Source organism: Vombatus ursinus, unplaced genomic scaffold, assembly GCF_900497805.2.
Source record: "Vombatus ursinus unplaced genomic scaffold, bare-nosed wombat genome assembly UNPS02014798.1, whole genome shotgun sequence".
NCBI classification, from domain to species: Eukaryota; Metazoa; Chordata; class Mammalia; order Diprotodontia; family Vombatidae; genus Vombatus; species Vombatus ursinus.
In genome coordinates this window covers 15640215-15664445 of record NW_020954576.1, presented here as the reverse complement: position 1 = coordinate 15664445, position 24231 = coordinate 15640215, and the positions used below count along the sequence as shown (strand labels likewise).

General features: G+C 37.7%; 1 protein-coding gene across 1 annotated transcript in view; it reads right to left on the bottom strand.

Moving 5' to 3' along the window:
* The window catches only part of LOC114050000 (formin-2-like), a 473042-nt gene extending 452288 nt beyond the window's left edge, over positions 1 to 20754 (bottom strand). Inside the window, exon 1 of the mRNA XM_027871502.1 lies at positions 19176 to 20754. Within this exon, the coding sequence (XP_027727303.1) occupies positions 19176 to 20754 (1579 nt within the window). The remainder of the gene's footprint in view (positions 1 to 19175) is intronic.
* Positions 20755 to 24231: the final 3477 nt, after the last annotated feature.

Here is a 24231-nt window from a genome sequence, read left to right as displayed (position 1 = left end):
TGTGTGTGTGTGTGTGTGTGTGTGTGTGTGTGTGTGTGTGTGTGTGTGTAAAGGGCAGCTAGATGTGATGGTGGACAGAGTACTGGGCTTAGAATTAGGAAGACTCATCTTCATGAATTCAAATCTGACCTCAGACACTTACTAACAATGTGACCCTGGGCAAGTCACTTAACCCTGTTTACCATAGTTTCTTCATCTGTAAAATGAGCTGGAGAAGGAAATGGTAAACCACTCCAGTATCTTTGTCAAGGAAACCTCAAATGGGGTCACAAAGAGTGATACACAACTAAAATGACTCAACAACAACAACAATAAAATTTACAGATCTTTTATCCATTTTCCTTCTATTTATTACCCTCCACTCATCTTAATCCCTAATGCCCCTGGGATAATTTTGTTTAGCTGTGTCTCTCACCAGGCTTTAAATAAACCGATATTTGCTGTCTATAGTTTCTTTTTATTTTATGAGATAATACTCATAACTTTTCATCTTCCTTCTATATAAGATTTTTTCAAGAGCATTTTTTTTAAGCCAGTGTTGCCCTTGGCTTCCATTCCTCCTTCTCTGGCAATGAAGTCAAGTGTCTGCTAACAAAGGTGATTTTTAGGCCATAACTCCACTATCTTTTACTTATAAAGTTGATTAAAAAAAAAACAAATTTGAGAAAAATGGCTCTCTTAGATTTCACCATCTAAAGGTCAGTTTAGCAGTCAAATCTGTTAGTACCTTTTTGGATCCTAATTCTATAATACTCTACGTTAGGTTTCTCTTTCAGCTTTGTGCGCTTGCATAATCTGATAACCATATCATCTATTTCTTTATCCAAATCACTGATAAAAATGTGAAATAGTGTAATACAAAATACAGATCCCTGGTTTGTATCCATTCTACTCTACTAGGATTTTGTAGCACTTTTCTTATGCATGTGTCTTATTCTAGTTTTTACTCTATTTGTGAGTACCCGATCACTCCTATTAGGTTATCCTCCATGTTTTTTAACGGCAAGGACTAGTTTTATCCTTGTACCCAGGCAGGTGTCATTTAATAAGCGTTTGTTCAATGAATTAACAAATTCAATTGAACCAGAAAATTTGGGGCCTGGTCCTTGTAAGTAATAATATCTTTGCACTCTCTATAGTTCAGCTTAAAATACATGTGATTTCATCAATAATGGTCCTACAGTCACCTTGACAAATCTCTTTAAGCTTAGCTAGGACACCTCACACATCACATAAGAAGCACATATACCCATCACCAGTTTTTACTTGAAACCATTCCAGCTTGGTAGGGTCTGTCATGCATTCTACTCCGTTGGCCTAGTCTTGGGGAAACTAAGATAGCTTTTATACTGTGAAGAGTCCTCAGTACAGAACTTTAGTGTTGAGTTCATTACCTTATATAACTTTAAATAACAATAACAAAACCATCTGGAGTATTATCCAAGCTCTTCCACATTTCATAGAAACAAGAGGATTATAGAAATTAGAGCTAGAAAGGATAGTAAAGATCAACATTCCCACTATTTTAAAGTAAATAGCACTTCAACAGCAATAAACTAGAGTCTAAAAATGTCATTGGTTTCTAAAAATACTTTTTAAAAATTAAAAAGAATAAGCACCTCCCAGCTCCCAGAATAGTTATAAACAGGTCTACAATGTGAAAGCCCCAAAACAACCAATCTTCTACCAATATGTTCCTTGTAAACTCATTTACAACCTATTTCTGAAAAACTGAAAATCATTAATCTATTGTTATCCCAGCGCTTTCTGGATTCTTTTAAAACACAAGTAAATTTTGTTAACAGTTAAGGGTAAACTTTCAGTGCCAAGATAGTAGAGTGAGAAAGTAACCCTCTGAAGCCTTTCCAAATTCCCCTCCAAAAATTAGAAGACTGCCTGAGTAGTGATCTAGGAGCAGGGAAGCAGCTTACCAGGACCCCAAAAAAGGTTAGTCTCACTTGAGTGGGAGGGGAGAGAGGTCTAAGAGCAGCAGCAGGAACCAGCTTCACAGTAGGGGGCCTGCAGCAGGGGTCCAAACCTATGGCAATCCACAAGCAAGGCTCTGCCCTCCTGCAAACCAGTAGTTACCTTAGGCAAGTGAGCAGTCTGTGTAGCTCAGCAAGGCCCCACCTCAGGGACCCCACCCCCAGCATGGGCCACCAGAAAGGACTTGACCCCAATGCTGACCAGTGGTGAGGCCCCACCCCAGGTCTGCAGAGCAGAGTGACCCCACCCTGGGGCCTGTCAGCAGAAAGATCCTGATTCCATAGCAACCCAGCAGCAGGGACCCATCCCTGGGGCAGACTAGCAACAAGATCTCGGTGGACCCCCAGGGTCAGCCACCAGAAAGATTCTGTTACCATAGCAACCCAGTAGCCAGGCCTCGCTCTTAGGGCAGGCCAGCAGCTAATCCCCATACTTAGGAGAGGCTAAGAGAGAGTCCCCATGCCCCAGTACAAATGAGAAGTAAGTCTATCCTCCAGTGAAAGCAGACAGCTACGCCCTGAAGCACAGTGAAAGCCAGAAGTAAGACACAGAGCCTCAGCACAAAAAGCTTGAGACAAAGCAGGACCAGGGCCCAACTCTCACATAAAAACACCAAGTCACAAAAAAGGCAGGAAAAAAATGAGCAAATGACAAAAAAGGAACCTGACTATAGAAAATTACTATGGTGACAAGGAGAATCAAGGTATAGAAGAGGACAATAGTATCAAAATAGTTACATGTGAATCCTCAACAAAAAAAAAATGTTATTTGGTCTCAGGCCCAAAAGGAATTCCTGGAAGAGCTTTAAAAGTATTTTGAAAAGCAAATTAGAGAAGTAGAGAAAAAATTGGGAAAAGAAATGAGAGTAATGCAAGAGAATTATGAAAAAAGCCAATAGCATGAGAAAAGATATATAATAATTTATAGAGGAAAATAACTCCCTAAAAAATAGAATTGGTTAAGTAGAAAAGGAAATACAAAAGCTCACTTAAGAAAATAAGTCCTTAAAAATTATAATTGAACAGGTGGAAGCTAATGACTCTGTGAGATATCAAGACACAATAAAACAAAATCAAGACAGTAAAAAAAAAATAGAAAAAAAATGTGAAATTTATCATTGGAAAAACAACTAACCTAGAAAATAGACCCAGGAGAGATAATTTAAGAATTATTGGGCTACTTGAAAGCCATGTTAAAAAAAAAAGTCTGGACAACATCTTTCAAAATTATCAAAGAAAACGTCTCTGATATATTAGAACTGACAGCAGGATAGAAATGGAAAGAATCCACCAATCACTGGCTGAAAGAAACCCCAAAATGAAAACTCCCAGGAACATCATAGCCAAATTTCAGAGCTCACAGATCAAGGAAAAAGTACTGCAAGCAGTCAAAAAGAAACACGTTAAATATTGTGGAGCTACAATCAGTATTACACAGGATTTCACAGTTTCCACATTAAAGAACCAAAGAGCTTGGAATATAATATACTGGGAGGCAAAGGAATTAGGTTTACAACCAAGAATCACCTACCCAGCAAAACTGAATATAAACTTTCAGGGGAAAATGAATATTTAATGAAATAGAGGACCTTCAAGCATTCCTAATTAAAAGACCAGAGTGAATTAAAAAATCTGACCTCCAAATACAAGACTCAAGGGAAATATAAAAAGGTTAAAAAAAAAAGAAAAGAAAAAAAAAGAAACAAGAAAGAGAAAGCATAAAAATTAAATAAGTTTAAACTTTTTTATGGCAACATAATATTTGTAACTCTTAACAATTTTATTACTATAGGAGCAATTAGAAGGAGTATATACTATAGACAGAGGGTATAGTAATAAAGTGACTTGATGGGGTGATACCCCAAAAAACCAAAATAAAGACATGAGGGCTCTGATTCTTAGAATCTAGCCAATGGCCCATAGAATCTCAGATTCCTTAATTTTAGCTAATATGGCGAATCTTCAATAAACCTTGTTTTTGGCTGCAAGAAGGCTTGGGTTGAATTCTTTTGGGCAGGATTTTGGGATTCCAGGACCCCTAACCTCTAGACCGCATCACAAGTACCAATTTTTTTCATATACGGAGAATCATCAAAGTCCAGTGGCAAGACAAGACGAGACAACTGGTGATGGCCTGGGAGGCAGTGGATGACCTTGATGTCTGCAATGTCTGAACAAGCTCTAAGCCCTCTACAATGCCTGCTTCAGCCACCTTCATGGCTGTTGAAACAAATTATTCTCATCTGTCCATTCTGCTGGGGGAACTCTTCATATGTTTGGGGTAGACACCCCTCTAACTCACTGATGGGTTTGAGTTGCATTGGTTACCCATAACCTGGTTTAGCCCATTTGCAGAGACCACTTACTGGGGTGTGGCTGCTACATATATTACAGCTTTTTGGAGCCACAGGTAACCAAACAGTAATTCCAAGGTGGATATGTCCAGTCCTGGAGACAGTCTTGTGAGTTTGGGAAGTCCAGAGATCCTAGGATTTCAGTAGTGTTGAAGAAAAAGAAATACAAATACTGTACTCTGCAGTCTGCTGGAAACCATTTTATTTAATTTATCATTAATCTAACTTCTAAGCATTTCTAGCTTGGAAAAATGTACAAACTGGTAGAGTCCTTCATTCCCTCTAACATGTCTCTATATTCTAAGATGATTCAGCATAACATTTATATGAATCTTGAATAAGGAAAATATACTAGTTCAAAATAAAACTTTGGATTAACATTAAAAAAAAAATAAAGACATAAGAAAGAAAATTGCCCTGGAAGAAGAAAGAGGGGGGAGATTGAATGGGGTAAATTATCCCACATAAAAGAGGCATGAAAGAGTTATTATAATGGAGGGGAAGATGAGGGGGTGATGGCAGGCAAAGTTCAAACCTTACTCTCATCAACATTGGCTCAAAGAGAGAATAATATACACATTCAATTAGATACAGAAATCTATCTTACCCTGTAAGGAAGTAAAAAGGAACAGGGATAAAATAAGGGGGGACTCATAAAAGGGAGGGTCTAGTGGAGAAGGCAGTGACCAGAAGTAAAACACTTCTGAGGAGGGAAAAGGTAGGGGGTAAGAGTGAGATGGGGATAAACAAGAGGAAAATAGCATGGAGGGAAATACACAGTTATCATAACTATAAATGTGAATGGGATGAATTCACCAGTTAAATGAGGGCAGATAGCAGAATAGATTAAAAGCCAGAATTCTACAACATGTTGTTTACAAGAAACACATTTGAAACAAAGAGATACACACAGGGTAAAGGTAAGGGGAGAGAGCAGAATTTATTATGCTTCAGCTGAAACAAAGAAAACATGGATAGCAATCATGATCTCAGACAAAGCAAAAGCAAAAATAGTTCCAATTAAAAGAGATAAGGAAGGAAACTATATCTTGCTGAAAGGTACCAAAAACAATGAAGTCATATCAATACTAAACATATGCACCAAAAGGTATAGCATCTAAATTTTTGAAGAAGTTGAATGACTTACAGGAGGAAATAGATAATAAAACTGTACTAGTAGGGGACCTCAGGTTTCCCCTCTCAGAACTAGATAAGTCTAACCAAAAAATAAACAAGAAAGAGGTTAAGGAGGTGAATAAAATTCTGGAAAAGTTAGATCTAATAGATCTCTGGAGAAAATTGAATGAGAATAGAAAGGAATATAGCTTTTTCTCTGCAGTACATGTCACCTACACAAAAACTGACCATGCATTATTACATAAAAACCTCATAACCAAATGCAGAAAAGCAAAAATAGTAAATGCATTCTTTACTGATCACAATGCAATAAAAATTACATTTAATAATGAATGATAGAGATTAAAAATTAATTAGAAACTAAATAATCTAATCCTAAAAATCAAGTGGGTCAAAGAACAAGTCATGGAAACAATCAATAATTTCATTGAAGAAAATGACAACAATGAGACAAATTACCAAAATTTATTGGATGCAGCCAAAGCAGTACTTACGGGAAAATTTATGTTTCTAATTGCATACATCAATAAAATAGAGAAAAAGTAGATCAATGAATTAGCATGAAACTAAAAAAAAAACTACAAAAAGGACAAATTAACCCCCCCCAATGAAACACCAAATTGGAAATTCTGAAGATCAAAGGAGATAATAATAAAATTGAAAGTAAAAAAAAATTGAACTAATAAATAAAAACCAATAAATAGGTAAACCATTGGTTAATTTGATTTAAAGAAGGAGAGAAGAAACCCAAATTACTAGTATCAAAAATGAAAGGGGTGAATTCATCACCAATGAAGAGGAAATGTAGACAATTGTTAGGAGCTAATTTGCCCAATTATATGTCAATAAATTTAACAATCTAAATAAAATGGATGAATATCTACAAAAATATAAATTACCCAGATTAACAGAAGAAGAAATAAAATACTGCAATAACCCAACCTTAGAAAACTAAATTGAACAAGCCATCCATGAACTTCCTAAGAAAAAATCCCTAGGAACAGATGGATTCACAAACAAATTCTATTAAACATTTAAAGAATAATTAATCCCAATACTATATAAACTATTTGGAAAAACAGGTGAAGCAGCAGTCCTAGCAAATTCCTTCCATGATACAAATATGATGTTGATACCCAAACCAGGAATCATATGATTATCTCAATAGATACAGAAAAAGCCTTTGACAAAATACAACACCCATTCCTATTAAAAACACTAGAGAGCACAGGAAGAAATGTTACATACCTTAAAATGATAAGTAATATTTATCTAATATCATCAGCAAGCATTATCTGTAATAGTGATAAGCTAGAAGCCTTCCCAATACAATCAGGGGTGAAGCAAAGATGCCCATTATCACCTCTATTATTTAATGTTATACTACAAATGTAGGCTATAGCAATAAGACAAGAAAAATAAATTAAAATAATTAGAATAGGCAATGAGGAAACAAAACTATCCCTCTTTGAATATGATATGATATTGTACTTAGAAAATCTTAATCAACTAAAAACACTACTTGAAATTATTAACAATTTTAGTAAAGTTGCAGGATACAAAAGAAGCCCACATAAGTCATCAACATTTCTGTATATTACCAACAAAGTCTAGCAGCAAGAGATAGAAAGAGAAATTCCATTTAAAATAACTGTAGACAATATAAAATACTTGGGATTCTACCTGTGAAGACAAACCCAGGAACCATATGAACAAAACAATAAAACACTTTTCACACAAAGTAAGATCTAAACAATTGGAAAAATATAATTATTCATGGGTAGGCTGAGCTAGTATAATAAAAATTATGATTCTACCTAAATAAATCTATTTATTCAGTGCCATACTAAACAAACTGTCAAAAATATTTTATACAGCTAGAAAAAATAATAGCAAAATTCATCTGGAAGGACAAAAGCTCAAGGATATCAAGGGATTCAATTTTTAAAATGCAAAAGAATGTGGTCTAGCCATACCAGATCTCAAACTTTATTTTAAAGCAGTAATTATCAAAAGAATCTAGCACTACCTAAGAAATAGAGTTGTGGATCAGTGGAATAGATTAGGTACAAATTACATTATAGTAAATGTTCAGAGTAATCAGGTATATGACGAACACAAAAATCAACGCATTTAGAACAAAAATTCATTATTTCATGAAAGCTTCTGGGAAAACTGGAAAACTGTATAGCAGAAACTAGGTATTGACCAACATCTCACACCTTTTACCAAGATAAGTTCATAATTTATACATAAGGGTGATATTATAAGCAAATTAAGAGAGCATAAAATAACTTATCTGTAAGATTTATGGATAAGCCAAGAATTTACAACCAAAAAAGATATAGAAGGCATTAAAATGTAAAATACATAATTTTGATTAGGTAAAATTAAAAAGTTTTTGCATAAACAAAACCAATGCAACAAAAATTATAAGGAAAGCAGAAAATTGGGGAAATTTTTTGCAAGAAGTATTTCTCATAAAGGCCTCATTTCTCAAATTGATAGAGAACTGAGATAAATTTATAAAAATACAAGTCTTTTCCCAATTGATTAATGGTCAAAGGATATGAACAGGCAGTTTTCAGATGATGAAATTAAAGCTATCTATAGTCATATGAAAAAATGCTCTAAATCACTATTGATCAGAGAAATGCAAATTAAAACAACTCTGAGGTACCACCTTACACCTATCAGATTGGATAATATGACAAAAAAGGAAAATGTTGGATGTTGGAGGCATGTGGGAAAACTGGGACACCAGTACACTGTTGGTGGAGTTGTGAACTGATCCAACCATTCTGGAGAGCAATTTGGAACTATGCCCAAAGAGTTGTAAAACTGTGCATACCCTTTGATCCAGCAATATCACTGCTAGGTCTATATCTCAAAGACATCCAAAGAAAGGGAAAAGAACTTATCTTTTTGTGATGGTAAAGAACTGGAAATAAAAGGGATGCCTATCAATTGGGGAATGACTAAACAAACTGTGGTATATGATTGTAATGGAATATTATTGTGCTGTAAGAAATGACAAGCAGGATGATTTCAGAAAAACCTGGAAAGACTTACATGAACTGATGTTTAGTGAAGTGAACAGAACCAGGAGAACACTGTACACAGAAACAGCAATATTGTTCAGTGAAGAATTGTGAATGACCTAACTTTTCTCAGCAATACAATGATCTATGACAATCCCAAAAGGCTAATGATGAAACACACTATACACCTCCAGAGAAAGAAATGATATTGTTTAAATATAGACTGAAGCATGCTAGTTTTCACTTTCTTTCATTAAAAAAAATTGAGCCTTCTTGAACAAAATGGCTAATTTGGAAATGTTTTACAGAATTGCATATGTATAACTTATATCTGATTGCTTGCTGTCTAGGGGCAGGGGAGGGAAAGGCAAGAAGAAGAATCTGGAACTCAAAATTTTAAATAAGAATGTTAAGATAAAAAACCAATTAAGGGTATTTTGGTTTATAAAACTACCCATAAAGTATTAAAAATCCTTCTAAGTTTAAGTTGTGAAATTGGCCCATTCTACTTCATCTGTTTTTAATGTGGCACATTCTCCAAATAGGCTAAACCTGCTTAAAGATCAGAAAACACATCTTTTGAAAACTCAAGGGATCCCTTCTGTGCTTCTATTTCCTGAGTAATTTGTAAAATGGAAATACAAAGCCCTAAATGGCAGTGTACAAAGTCACTCCAGATCTAATTTCTAAAAAAGTGGGATAAAAAAACATTTACAAATACTAGGGAAAATAAAGTAAACATAAAACCTAAAAATGAAGTGCACTATAGTATAGTTAATTCATAGAATTAATGGCATCATTTCATTGTATCTTTGTGAGACTCCTTTAGATTCAATCATTAATTAAACCTATACAGTTCTCCATCCTTTCAAGATACCAGAGCAATCTTATTACTTAGATAATAAAAGACACTTCTAATTTAAATGACTTGCTCAATAATATGTTATCTGGTGGTAGGACTGGGAAAAGACTTCTACTCTTGTAAATCCCTGGGTCACACATTGTTATGGGCCCCTTGATTAATTTATTACCATAAAATCGGACTGACCACTGTACACACATCATAAGCTGAGCTTTTTCTCCAATATGCAAACATCTGGATGTAAACTGTTCACTCCACAAACTAACCATCCAGCAAATCAAATTCTCCTTAAAATTTAGTTAAAATTTGAGCATCAAAAATCTTATTGTCAATAATATTTGCCATCATCATTTTCTCCATCGTCTCTATGACCACTCCTAGGTCTAAAAATATCTTTATTTCAAGATATAAATAGACTTCATTGCTGGCATGGACATAGTCAACGTCATCCATGTCAATAAATAAAAGCAATAAATTTTCAAAATACAACTTTGTAGGAAGATCTGATCTCCTATTATGTTCCCTTTAGAGGGATAAGAGTAACCTTGAAAGGACATTCTCTAGATAGTGCTTACTACAAGCTTAATATCCCCTTCCCCCAAAAAGCACCCGTGCTTTCTCCTTATGACTTCACTGTTTCTGCCTGTGGCTCCCAGATTTATAGTTTCTATGTATAAAATTTTAGCAACATCTCTGACTTCTTACTCTTTCTCACTCTTCACAGTCACCAAGTCCTGCCATTACTACTTCCATGAAATAACTGACCTATTCTCCTTCCCCAGTGCCAGCACCCTAGAACACAATGTCTTGACCACCTACCTTGGACCACAGCGATACCCTCCCAATAGATCTTCCTATTACTATTCTTCCCCTGCCTCTAATTGATCTTTCATACCCATCTTGAGGTGGTACAGTGGAGAAAGGATTGGTCCAGAGTCAGGAAAACCCAAGTTCAAATTCTCCAGCCTCAGAAACTTACTAGCTGTGTGATCAGGGACAAGTCACTTAATCTCTGATTGTCTGTTTCCTCAACTGTAAAATGGGGATAATAATAGCTCCTACCTCACAGGGTCATTGTGAAGATCAAATGAGATAATATTTGTAAAAGTATTTATCACAGTGCCCTGCAAAGAGTAGGTACTCTGTAAAGTTTTATTCCCTCTTTCACCCACCTTCAGTGGCTTCCAATTGCCTCCCTAGCAAAAGTTCAAACCCCTTTGCCAGGCATTCAAGACCCCCTCCAGTCTGACACCAACCTACCCCTCCAGCCTTACATCATTTAATTCCCATTTAGACAGTATATGTTTTTGATAAACTGGACTATTCTCTCTATATATTTTTCTGAACATGTTTGGCACTCTTCCAGTCCCATGTCTTTGCATATATTCTATTCTCTAAATTTAGAAAACCCTTCCTCTCCTTCTTTGTCTCTTGAATTTCAGAACATTTTTTTAAAGAAGGACTTAAATGCTCCCACCATGGTGAAGTCTTCCCTAGTCTTCATTTACTTAAGAACTCACATAACATGTGGTTTCAACTCTTTACTACTCTTAGGGTATTATACTGTGTATTATTACTGTTTGTATGTGTTTTGTGAGGCAGCTAGGTGGTGCAGTGGACAGAGTAGAAGGCCAGGAGTCAGGAAGACTCATCTTCCCGAGTTCAAATCTAGTCTCAGATACTTACTAGCTATATGACCCTGGGCAAATAACTTATTCATGTTTGCCTCAGTTCCCTATCCATAAAATAAGCTGGAGAAGGAAATGACAAACCACTCAAGTATCTTTGCCAAGAAAACCCCAAAATGCGTGATGAAGAGTTGTACACAACTGAACAATAACAAATGTGTTTTGCATGTAGATTATACTGTAATACTTCAACTAACTAATCAGTTCACAGGTGTTTATTGTTATTATTCCTTTTCTATTCACATTACCCATGACCTCTCCTTTCCATGTTCTCCACATTCTCTGCTCCAGACAAATTGATCCATTTACCATCCCCTAAACATGTTTGAACTTTCCTACTTTGTCCATAGCAAATGAGAAAAGTTCTGAGAAAATGAGAATGAGGAAGGCAGACATTTTTTTTTTTTTGCAAAGCTTCATCTGCTTATGGGATTAATGATGCAATAGAAGGGAAATAATGAAATTATTGAAACCTTTTAGCATTGTGGAGGTCAGTCAATAAATATTTATGTGCTTATAATATGCTAGGCATTATGTTAAGTGTAAGGGATAAATAAGAAAAAGACAGTCCCTGCTTTATGTGGTGGTTTTAGGTTCATTGCTCTGCTATTCAATCAGAGGAGCAGAGGATACTGATGAGGTCTGAGTGCCAAAGCTGATTCAGTCTTTTAGGATGATGAGGATGCTGATGATGAAGCTCCTGGGGGCATGATGAAAAAGTCCAAAGGAGTGCAGCCAGTTGGAAAATGAAGAGATAGATGGCCTGGATGTTCTATTTAAGCAACAAGGACACAAAATAGGCAGCTGTCTTCATTCTGTACTATCTGATAGTTGAAATGACTTTCTGAAATGCTCCTTTTTATTTAGAGTGACTGGAAATGACATGACTAATTGTTGGGGCTGCTCTACCTTTTATTTATACCTTTTTTTTTTTTGGAGAGGTGATAGGGGTTAAGTGATTTGCCCAGGGTCACACAGCTAGTAAGTGTCATGTATCTGAGGCCGGATTTGAACTCAGGTCCTCCTGACTCCAAGGCCAGAGCTTATCCACTATGCCACCTAGCTGCCCCCCCTGACTCTGCCTCTCTAGTGAAATGTCTATGCTTGTTTTTTTTTCTTTTTCTTTTTTGAGTTATTTAAGTTGTGTCCAACTCTTTGTGACCCTATTTGGGGTTTTCTTGGCAATGATACTGGAGTGGTTTCTATTTCCTTCTCTAGTCCATTTAACAAATGAGGAAACTGAGGCACACAGGGTTAAGCAACTTGTTCAGGGTCACACAGCCAGTAAATGTCTGAGGCTAGATTTGAACTCAAGAAGATGAGTCTTCTTAACCTCAGGCCTAGTACTCTATTCACTGCACCACCTAGTGTTTGTTTTTACCTATTTAAGAAAATAATTTTTCAAGTGTGAGAGTTTTTTATAGTGCAAATTCATTTTTATTTTAGAAGTATTTAATAAATATCTAGTGTATGACTAACACTTGACAAAAGCAGAAAAAATGTGAACACAACATTGCTCATGGTACAAAGAGTCCTAGTGTATTTTAGTGCAAGCAGCTCTTCTGACTGGAGTCAACAGATCTGGATTGGAAACAAGGCTTTCACACTTACTACTTGAGTTATTTGAGGCAAGGCAGATTACCTCTATGGGTCTCAATTTTCTTTTCTCTGTAAGGTGAAAGGTTTGGACTATAAAATGATTCCTGAGGTACCCCTTAGCTTCAAAACCTATGTTCCCCATCAAGAAAAATGATAGAAATAACATTCACATACTACCCCGTGTTAGAGTAACTATTATAAGCACCCTCCACCAGTGTAATTCCAGCACCTCTTTCAAAAGCATCATATGGCATCATAAGTCTGAAAGCACCTGTTCAGTTTCAAATACATTTGGCATCTATCCAGCTGCTTAAATGCACTAAAGACTAGACCAGTCATCAGCTCCAAAAGCAGTCATTAAAAGCCATCACTGAAAGGTATGTGGATTGCTTGACTACCATCCAGACCCACATTCTGAATACTAGAGACCTACAGAAGTGGGGGAAGGGGAGAACTGGAAGTGGATTTTCTGACCAAATCAAAAATGCTTTAATGGTACTTCTTCTAGTATTGGCTAATAATTCCACTTGCCACAATCACCAAATCGCCGTTGGATATAGAAAGATCCTGTAGTGCTGGTACCATGGGACAGGGAAAGCATATGTGTGATTTTTTTAGGTTATATTGAAAAAGCTGTGTATATATCATGACTATTCAAGTCTGGTTAAAGCATGGACTGTATTACCTACTCAGTGATCTACCTAAATAACAAGGACTGTAATCTAAATTCCAAATACCAGAGACTAAAACTTCAGCCTTGCCATGGGAACCCATCAGTCTTTAAGTTTTATTGTGTTGCTTCATAAGACTTCCTGTGTACTAGTTTATTGTCATTATAAAACAGTTGTCAAAATAGCTTATATTTTTATTTATTTTCTATTCTATACTCCATCCTTAACCCACACCTTAACCCCCACCTTCTCCCAAAAAGAAAAAAAAAAATCCAATCTCTCTTTTTTTTTTTAAATAAGCTTGTTGGAAGAAAAAAAGGTAGATTTTTAAAAAAATCACTATATGCCGAGTTCTGACCTCTAGCATAATTGAAACTGTAGCATGGAATTTTACAAAGGAGTATTTACATGCAGGGTAAGTGGTTTTATTTTGTTAGCACTGAAAATGTACTGATTTCACATCCTTTCAGAAGTCGTCTTCACCTTTAGAACCTTTAGGATATGGTGACATACATGAGAGAATCAGAGATTGGTGGAACTGCAAGAGGCCTTAAAAGACCATTTAGCCCCACATCCACATTTTAAAGAGGTGAGAACTAAAGGCCAGAGAAAGGCAATGATTTGCCCAAAGATAATAGTTAGTGACTGAACTAGAATTCAAAGCCAATTCTCTACTAAGCAAGTGCTACATTCTTTCCATTTTAATACTGGTACTTATCAACTAGCTAGACAGACCCAGCCAAGACAATCGATGTATTTTTTTTCCTAAGTCATAGATCTCACTATCTCATCCAGACAGGAAGTGCAGTAACCACTTATGGGCCTGACCCCACTACTGATTGGCATAGAAACTTTTACCTGCTTTGATTCTGACATGGGTAGTTTCACCCTCCTTAGACAGCCCGCTGGCTCCTTTTCCCCAGGGATTCCCCATTTGTGTCAAACTTTGTGTGGATACCCAACCTGCATAGCTCACTGTATTTCAGAACTCCTGAATTCAAGTAATCTACCAGCTTCAGTGTCCACAGGAGGAGAGGACTACAAGCATGTACCATCACACCTGGCAGAAGTAGATTTGTTGAAATGGGCTAAGTAGTCAAAGTTTACATCCCCAAATTCATCCACTAAATTCCCTGCATCTTACTTGTAAGAGAACCCCTCAGAGGGTCTTTTCTCTTATTCCATATGCAATTTTAACAAGGTTGGTTGAGCACAAAGCACATTTGATAGCCCTAAGAAGTAACAGCTGAAAAGATGACAGAAAGGGGGATAGAAAAAACAAACAAAAGAAAAAAATACTACTAAAACCAGATTCAGAATCTTAAAAAGCATGGCAATCTTAGTCCATTTGCTATAGGGACAAACAGCCCAACATAGCTCAACAGACCTGGGGGCATTGCTGTATTATAGTCCAGAGCAGGACAGCATGTTCATAATAATGACCTGGAGTCATCAAGCAAAGGTTAAAAAGAATTCAAGATCCTCTTATGACAGAAAAGCCTAGAAGCATGTAATATTTCTGAAAGTTTTCCATCAAAAATTATATAAATAAAAACCTTCTTTGACAATTTAAAAGGCAAGCATCAGTAGTCTGGAAAATAGGGGAAAAGACACGTCATTCCTTGATGGCTCTAGATATATGGCATTTTGTGGAATATGCTTTACATATATGGTATATTAATGAAATTTCTCATTTTCCATATCCCTTTCTTTTCTAAAAATTGGAAGCATTCATATTGAATGGATTGTAAGGTAGTTTCAATATGAATGTCTTCCCCATGAGATTATCTCCTGGTAGCATAGCAAGACCATCTTTGCTTCCGAAAACAAGGAAATAAAGAAGGGTTAAATGATGTAAAGTTTCAAAAAAAAAAAAAGAAAGAAAGAAAGAAAGAAAAGAAAATGAACAACAACTTTCTCTAATATACACAAAAACAGGTTACTATAAACTTTCTCCTAATGTTCTCTAGTCAGTACAAAGAGAAAAACATCTATTCCTTTATTTAGGGCTGTGGCTCAAAATAAAAGGTGCCTATGGAACTTCATAGATATAATAATCAAGTTGCTTTCCAAGGCAGCAGACAGTGAATTGATCCAAATACACATATAATGAAGGCCAGAGACAATTCCCCCAGGACACAGCAAATGCTCTCTTGGCCTTTGGACGTTTCAGGGACAGTCATAGCAAGGTAAGCTGTGGGAAGAAACCAGAAACAATGCCTAAATAATGAGCAAATAGTCAATAAATAAAGGACCCCTGGAGGAAGTCTGGATTTACACTGTTGCCACATGGAATATGTCATCCAAGCGATTTGCAAAGAGAGAAAGAAATATAATGAATATTACACCGATGGTACCCAAGTAAAAACTTTTGGGAAAAAATAACAAAATAGTATATATATGGTTTTAAAATAAAAAAAATTATGGTGTCATGTAAAATGTAGAGAACATAAAATTCCTCAAATATTTGCAAATACAATAGAACCAATCTCTTTTTAAAAAAAAGTTAAAATTTTCTTGTAACATTAGGCATCCAAGCGGAAATCAGAAGATTTCTATTTCTGGCACTGCTACTGAATCACCATATAACCTTGAGAAAGTGATTTCACTTCTTTGTCTACCTTACTTCTTCTTCAGCAAAATGGGAGGCAAAAAATGGCCACCTATCTTTTTAATAATATTTATGAAGTAGATAATATAAAGTGGTTAAAAGGTAAACAAAGTAGAGAGCGTACTAGGCTTCAAATAAGGAAAACCCAGATTCAACCAAATATCTGATACTGTAAAGTTGTATGACCCTAGGCAAGTCACAACCTCTATGTAGCTCAAGCCGCAGCCTATAGCTAGCTTAACTACTAAGGTCACATTCAGGTTATGATTTTCCTTTGTGATGAGACTTTCAATGCTTGCAGTTCTCCATGCTGACAAAAATCCCAGATCTTTTGCATAATTACATACATGTATATGTATATGGACATCCACAGATTGTAACATATGACTACCTATTTTCATTAGTCAAAGAAAATAAAACAGAGACCAAGCAACCAAGACCATTTTGAAGATAATTTATATTACATCCATACACTATGTCCCCAGTTTTTTCATTGCAAGGCAAAACTGAAGGGTCAGAATTTTCGAAGGCTAGTCATCTTCAAGATGATGGTTTGCTGCTAAGGCGGCTCCTGATATTAACTAGCCACTTGCTTCAAAGCCCCAAGATTCACCTGCAATTTCAACTGTTAAAAAATAGAGTGAAGACAATGCATCTTTAATAGCTAACATTTATATAATGTATTAAGGTTTGTAGAGCACTTTACATATGTTATTTCATTCGCTCCTTACAACAACAACTCTGTAAGGTAGGTGTTATCATTCCCACATTTTACCAGTGAGGTTTGCCCCAACTCCTGCAAAGTCTTATTATTTATAAAGTAAGGCAAGGGACAAATATTGGGAAATATAAGTGATGTAAGAATGAAAATAATCATTAAATTTTACTGAAAAAAGATCAACTTATCACTAATAAAAGGTAAATATATTTTAACAGTATAACTGATTAAATACTAATTCAAATTACATAGATTCCAAGTCATTGTAACTACAAAGATCACCCCCATCAGTGACATCATTAATGGTAGTGCAGTGAAAGTTTTGTCTTTCAACTTTTGTAATGCATTGTATAAATATAAGCTACTACACATGTGCGGTTCAGTATTTGACTTTTTACCAGTAAGACCTATACTTGTCTTTATGAAATTCACAAAGTCTAAGAAATGAATAAGACTTCAATTTCTCTGACCCCCTTCCTATACAGATACCATAATTAAATTTTAAAAATATATGGATTTATATTTATAAATATATGGATTCCAAATCTACTAATATTTTTCTTAAATAATGCATGCAAAGAAGTTAATGGAGAAAAGGAAGAAAGGGATCATATGAAGAAATAGAATATGCTATTCTTAACCACAAAATTTGTACTCTTTATACTCTCCACTAATGCTGATTATAACCTATAATTTGTTAGATAAGTTTTAAGGAGATACCTGAATCACTGAGAAGTTGAATAATTTGCCCAGAATTACATAGCAAGTAAGTGTCAGGCTAGATTTGAATTCATCTTGATGACTCTGAGTATGGCATTCTATCCACCACTCCATACTATCTCTCATGTATTCCTCATATGCAACAAGAACAGTGATATAAATAATAAGTAGAATTCAAGCAATGGAAGTAAGTCATTCAGATCTGTTACTTTTGCATTTACTCATTAGAGGTATCAGTAAGAGGAAGCTTTCCTCATACATTAATAACAGTCACAAATCATTTCAACATGCACAGACATTTATTAATAAGTTCCACTTTTATTAGGTTTTCTACTTGCTTAATTTTCAAACTTTCCCCCATGAATGACTATTAACTTAACTTCCCATTCGTTAGTTGAAAGAAGACTTCACAAAAAGGTCATTAATTATACATGTGTCAGTTTGACAATTTATTAAGGCATTCTGAAGGCAAGGCCCCGGGACCTAAAAGCTCTGACTTGAGCATACAAGAGAAGATAACTCACTTAGGTGGTTCAACATTTACTGCAACACACTGACCCTCCAATTGTGGTTAATTGTCATGTCTGTGTAGGTATCTGTTACAAAAGCCACATAAAGGATGGCCAAGTACTGCAGTTTGTGTTTTGGCATCCACTTCAAGGTGCATATTGTATTGACTCATCCATAAAACCAAACAATTATTATACTGAGTATTCCCTTTGGAGTTGATATATATGTATCAATACACTTTAAAAGACTATTTAAATGTTTTGGAGGAGCAGTTAAATCTGAAGCAAATTCCTGTAATACTGAGGCTACCATAAAAAGATTAACTGCAATGATTCTGGAGGAAATGTGATTACTGTGGGCTAAAGAGACATATAAAGCTGTCTCAGAGCTGGACCTAGAAAGAGAAGAGGAAGGGAAACAGGGAAATGTATATCAAGTAAGAAAGAATGGTGTGGGCAAAGATGCAGAAGTAGGAAAATTATTTTGAACAGAGTTCAGCTTGGGAGAATTAGGAAAAAAACAAAACAAAACTAAAGGCTGTTTTATGCTCCTGTGCTAGCTTTCAGTTTGTGATGAAATCTTGATACAGCACGTCTTTTAGTCATTCAAACTTATTACTTTTCTCTGTCACTGAAGAGAACATGGATGGATTTACCAGTTAGGAAGAAAAATGAACGTCCTTGCAATGGCTAATTTTGATCATATGTTTCACAGGACTAATTATGTCCCTCTCGATTATTGTAGTAAATTCAATTCAATAAAGATGTATTAAGTCCCTACTATGTACAAGTCACTGTAGTAGTTTTTGAAGATAGAAAAATAAAAATGACAATACTTACCCTCAAGTAGCTTATAATCAAAGGGGAAGGAGAAACACATATACATACAGAACTAAGCATATGACACAAGGCATAATATAAATAGGGACAACACAAACTAATCGAAGTGTTGTGCTTGGAAGAGGAGGGAATGAGGGCAAGAGGTCAGGAAAATATGCAATCTGTCAAATACTTTCAAGATCATGTGCTCTTGTTGACCAAACAGAGCATATGAAGACTTCACCTACTGGTTGGAATGAAGGCAGCAGGAAGTAAAGGGTTGCAAAAACAAACAAACAAACAAACAAACAAATAACCCCCCCCCAAAAAAAAACAATTCACAACAAATTTGGTACAGATTTTTTTAAAAGGTGAGATAGGAGGATTGTGATATGAATGACAGTACTAGGGTCTCTAGAAACAGTGGAAGTCTGAGAAAAAGGTAGGAGAAGTCAACTCACCCGTGAATACATTCTGGAAGCCATCAGTGGCAGGCTGCACTCCTGAGGACTTTCTGGATAGAGTTGGGGGGGTTCCATCAGTTCCTTCCTGGGCTGCCCCACACTCAAGCAGGTCTGCTGAGCCACCCACCCTGGGCTCCCTCCTCTCCACCTCTTCTGTCCAGTCAGCAGAGCGGCTAAGTCCCCCCACCAGGCTGCTGCCACTTGCCTTGTGCTTCTTGACCTGGGTGGCATTTGAGGCCAAGGTAGCCCTCTGACTCCGGCTCAAAGAAGACTCCAGCCTTCTCATAAACCGGGGGCTCTGGCTGGGGGACTGTGAAGGTGAGTGGTTAGGTGAGCTAAGTTGCCTAGTGGTGGTCTTGATGTAACAAGGATTAATTAGTGGGTAAGGCTTGAAGCAACGGGGACTGGGGGCAGGGCTGTCCATCTGGGGAGGCGTTGGACATGCCCCTGGTACTTCACCCTCTTCCTCTCCTACCTCGGAGGGAGTTTCCTGGGTGCCCTTATCCCACTCCTCCCCGGGAGAACCCCGGGGAGCATCCTCAAATGCATCCTCATCATCATCATCTGTATCTCCTGCTCCCCCAACAGAAGGTACAGTTGCAGTCTCCTCCAACCCCGGCTCTGGGAAGGGAAAGGCAGTGGAAGGAGGAGACTCTGTGGTCGACGGCACAGTAGCTACGGGGGCAGTGACCTCCCAATCCACGCCGCTAGGGGGCGGTGGCTTCCCCTGCACTGGAAGCTCAGGGGGCAAATTGTCTGGGAGGTCAGAGAGGGCAGATAAAGCTTGCTCCGTATCTGGACTCCCTGGTGCTTCTCCAGCCGTACTAACAGGCCCCAATAGAAAGTGGTCCAGGCCAAGAAAGGCCCCCGGTTGGAGAGGAGCAGAACCCAGGGGTGCTGAAGGGTCCCCGGAGCTGACCGCACTGCCCTGGTGCTGCTGTTGTTGCTGCTGCTGGAGTCGAATTGCCTGCTGAATGTCTGAGAGCAAGTCCTCCTGCTCTGTGGCCGAATGAAAGCTATAGATGTCTGTATCTGAGCCTGAACTGGTCCTTTGTCCATCTTGCGCCCCAGGGGCTGTTTCCAAATCCCCTTCTGTGGCAGATTGAACCCCGAACCCCGCAGGCCTTACCGCACTTGGACGGGTGACTTCAAAGGGGTCTGTGCCCTCTGTATCTGACAGGCCCACCTCGTCAGCAGACAGGCTGAGATCAGGGGTTTTGGTGACCAAGGAGTGAGCGCTGTCCAGCTCCCCTGTTTGCAGGGCTTGGGAGTCCAGCACATCTTCCCGAGAACCGACACCCCCCTTTCCCTTAGATAGGTTCTTCCTGATCCGCAGGTTGTAAAAAACCGAGGCTCTCGAGTCCGACTTGCTCTTCTTCTTGCCAGGCTCTCCACTGCCACCTCCCCCTCCCCCCTTTCCATGTTTGCCCAGCGCCTTCTTGCCCCCGCTCCCCTTCTTGGTGCTTTCAGTATCCCTGGGCCCAACAGCATCCTCCCCGCCACAGCCACCACCTCCCCCTCCTTCAAGGGAGGCATCACCTGCGCTCCTCTTCAATTTGCCATCCTGGTTTCCCATGTTGCAATCCCGCTGCAATGCCGCCCAGCCCGCAGTCAGGCCATCCCAGAGGTTTTCATTCCCCGGCTTGGTCTGGAGGAGAGTCCCGGGGAAGCCAGGCCAATGTGCAAACTGCCCAGCAGGAAAGGAAACGCGCTCTTGTTTGGCCCCTCTTCCATCTGCCGGAGCCGCTGCTTTGCATAATGAGAGGCGGCTCCTGCTGCTGTGGCTGCTGCTGCTGCTGCTGCTGCAGCTTGGACTAGGATGGGCTCGAACATGCTCAGTGCAGCACTCCCCGCCGCAGACAGCTCCTTCCAATGGCTGCTCCTGACGCAGCTGCTGCTTAGGCTGCTCTCTGGGAGGGTTGCCACCGCCCCCTCTTCCTCTCTTTTGCCCCGCTACGAAAGGAAGCTCAAGAAAGGTTGCCTGCATCCCAGGGACTTTCACCTCTAGCTTGTGAATCGGGTTCATTGTCTCTGCCCTAAGAGCTGGTCAAGTGGAATATCCAATGTCAGAACTTCAAAGTCCAGAGACTTTCAGAAAAAAAGAAAAAAGGAAAAGTTAAAGACAAAAAGTTTAGAGGAAGAATGAGGAGGAAAGACAAACTCTGAAATTTGTATGCACCATGATGTTACTGTCACTTAGTTTCTCTTCACCTGAAGGCTAGATCTGCTGCCTTTACAGACATGAACATCAATAATTTTCTTTTTGAATGAATGTAGTGTCTTTAATAATTGAGCATCTAGTTGAACATATGGCTAAGAAGAGACTATACATTAGACTCCATTTTCTTCATGGTTGCTGCAATCTCTATTTGCCATAACAAAATACTCATTTTCAAAAATTGATTTTCTGATGGGAAATTTACAGCAGGGGTGGGGAATAAGGAACGTGAGTGATTCATGGGGCAAGGTATTAATTAAAATGTTAATCTTCAAAATTCCATGTGTTTGCCGTATAAATCAAGCAACATTTGTATTCAAGGAGAGTTCATATGCTATACCTCCCAAGAGGTTAAACTCATCAATATTAAACACATCACCATTGTCTCCTCCTATAAGAACCCTTGGCAGTAAACAAATTAAATCCAAAGTTACCATGCAAATGAGTGTCTCTCAGCCCCAACCCAACCCTGGTCACTTGTAAATCTTACAGGAAAAACTTTTCCCTTCTTCATATGTAAATATTTTGCAACAAACAACCCAACATACTAGATTTTTTTAAGTTGTTGTTTAAGGAATGTTCCAAAGTTTTCATTCTCCATTCTGTCATTTTTTAAAAATTACCAATGAAGTTTGTCTTAATACTATTATAATCAAAACATGTTTTAAATGTCCTTGTTAATAGAAGACAGGCAGATAGACAGACAGATAAATGTCATGTTAAAGGACAGGAATTTAAATGAAAAAAAATGATTAAGTACTTTGAGAATGTGAAATTACTTTCTATATACTTGAATGTAATGAAGTCAGAGTCAGCCCAAGGGAAAATCTTCTGAAGACTCTATAAAACAACAAACACAGGTAAGATACAATTTAAATATGACATACATGATCTCTATGTGTTTCTCACCTCTGGGTCTGTATGTCTTTCTCCTCCCCTCTCTTTCTTTTGGTCCTAGGAGACCACTAGTGTGGAAACTCCCTGAACTGAATCTGATCAGCAATTCCTCAGTGACTTAGAGTCTTAGAGGGGCAGCTAGGTGGCGCAGTGGATAGAGCACTGACCCTAAAGTCAGGAGGACCTGATTTCGAATCCTGACCTCAGACCAAACACTTGACACTTACTAGCTGTGTGACCCCGGGCAAGTCACTGAACCCCAATTGCCTAAAAAAACTGAACTCCAATTGCCAAAAAAAAAAGAAGATTTAGAGTCTTAGAGAGTTTCCTAAGGACACTGAAAGGTTAAAATGATTTGCCCTTGATCATGCAGCTGGTGTGTGATATTTCATAACATAACTCACATTTATAAACCACTAGAAGTTTCACAAACATGCATTGTCATTTGAGACTTACAAAAGCTCTATGAGGTCAACCTCAATCTTTCAAATAAGGTAAATAAGGCTCAGAAAAGCTAAATGAATTTACCTGTGATGCTGAAGGTGGAATTGGAATCTAGATCTTCCTGACATCAAGCCCAGAACTCAGTCCAGTAAAACCACACAGCAAATATGCACAACTATCTTAATTGTTCCTTGCTAAAGCTGAAAGGTAATTTACCATCTTTAACAAAATTTTCCGTACTGTTTGTCTTTCATGTAAAAGAAATCAAATTTATTACTATTACCAAACTCTATTCTACTGTCTCAGTGATTCAGGTGTCCTTGTTTAAGCCTGTTTCACCTCATTCACAAGACTACCCTCTTCTTTATTCTGGGCTTCCCAGGAAGTCACAACTTGTCTGCAGCTATTAGAATTTTCCTTCTTATCTGAAGTATTTAAGCCTTTTTGATTTTGATCTAAGTTTTTTTGTTTGGTTTGGTTTATTTGTTTGTTGTTGTTTTTTAATCAAGACAGCCCTTATTTCAAATGCCTGGCTAGGGGAGGAGGTTTGCTACCAAATTCTGAAGTATTTATTTCATTACCATTTCCTTCTGTGCACCTTTCTATAATTTTAGAATACAAAACAGGGCACCATATGGCTCTGAGTGATCTTGAAAGGAGTTAAGCATAGTTTCTCAAATAACAACTGATCCCCATATATAACCCAACCGTTAATCTATTCTCCGAGAGTTGGGAAGGGAATCAATACTTGGACCAAACTGCCTGTCACCACAATGATCCCTGTAGCATCCATGTTTGTTCCCTTTAAAATTATGCTTGCTGAAAAGGAGAGAGTGAGAGAGAGAGAGAAACTGAAGAACAACCAGTAGAAGGTTTCCAACATTTAAAATAATTTCTTTCATTTTGCTTAGTTGCTTAAAAAAAAAGACAAAGTAGCATTTCTGAAGTAGATAAAGAGCTGATTTAAAAGTGAGGAAGATCTAGATTCTAGTCCTGCCTCTGATATATTGGCTGTGTGTTGGTGGGTGAATAATTTAACCTCTTACTGTTACTATAAACCCTATCTTTAAGATTCAGCACATTTTTTTTTTGTCCAGACCTATAGTTTTATTAGTATAAGGTGGATCGGAAACACTTTTCCCTCATCCTTCCAGCTTGCCTTAGAGAAATGAATGGAGAACTGGGAAGCATTTGGCTATAGTCACTCATTAAGTGTCATTGACGGAACTTCAAACCAGGTCTTCCTGATATCAAGGCCAGCCCTCTATCCACTGTACCATTATGCTTCTCATTTACTCAATCATAAAAGGGATAATGTGGTGAAACTAACCTAAAAGTTTCAAGCTGAGGTCTATATAACACTGGTTATTCAAAACTGAACTACAAAAATGTAATGCAACTTCCACTTCCGGGAGCCAAGATGGTGGAGTAAAAAGGTAGTTGCTCTCACCCTCCCCTATCAACCTCTGAAAACCCAGAAAATATCACCCCAGA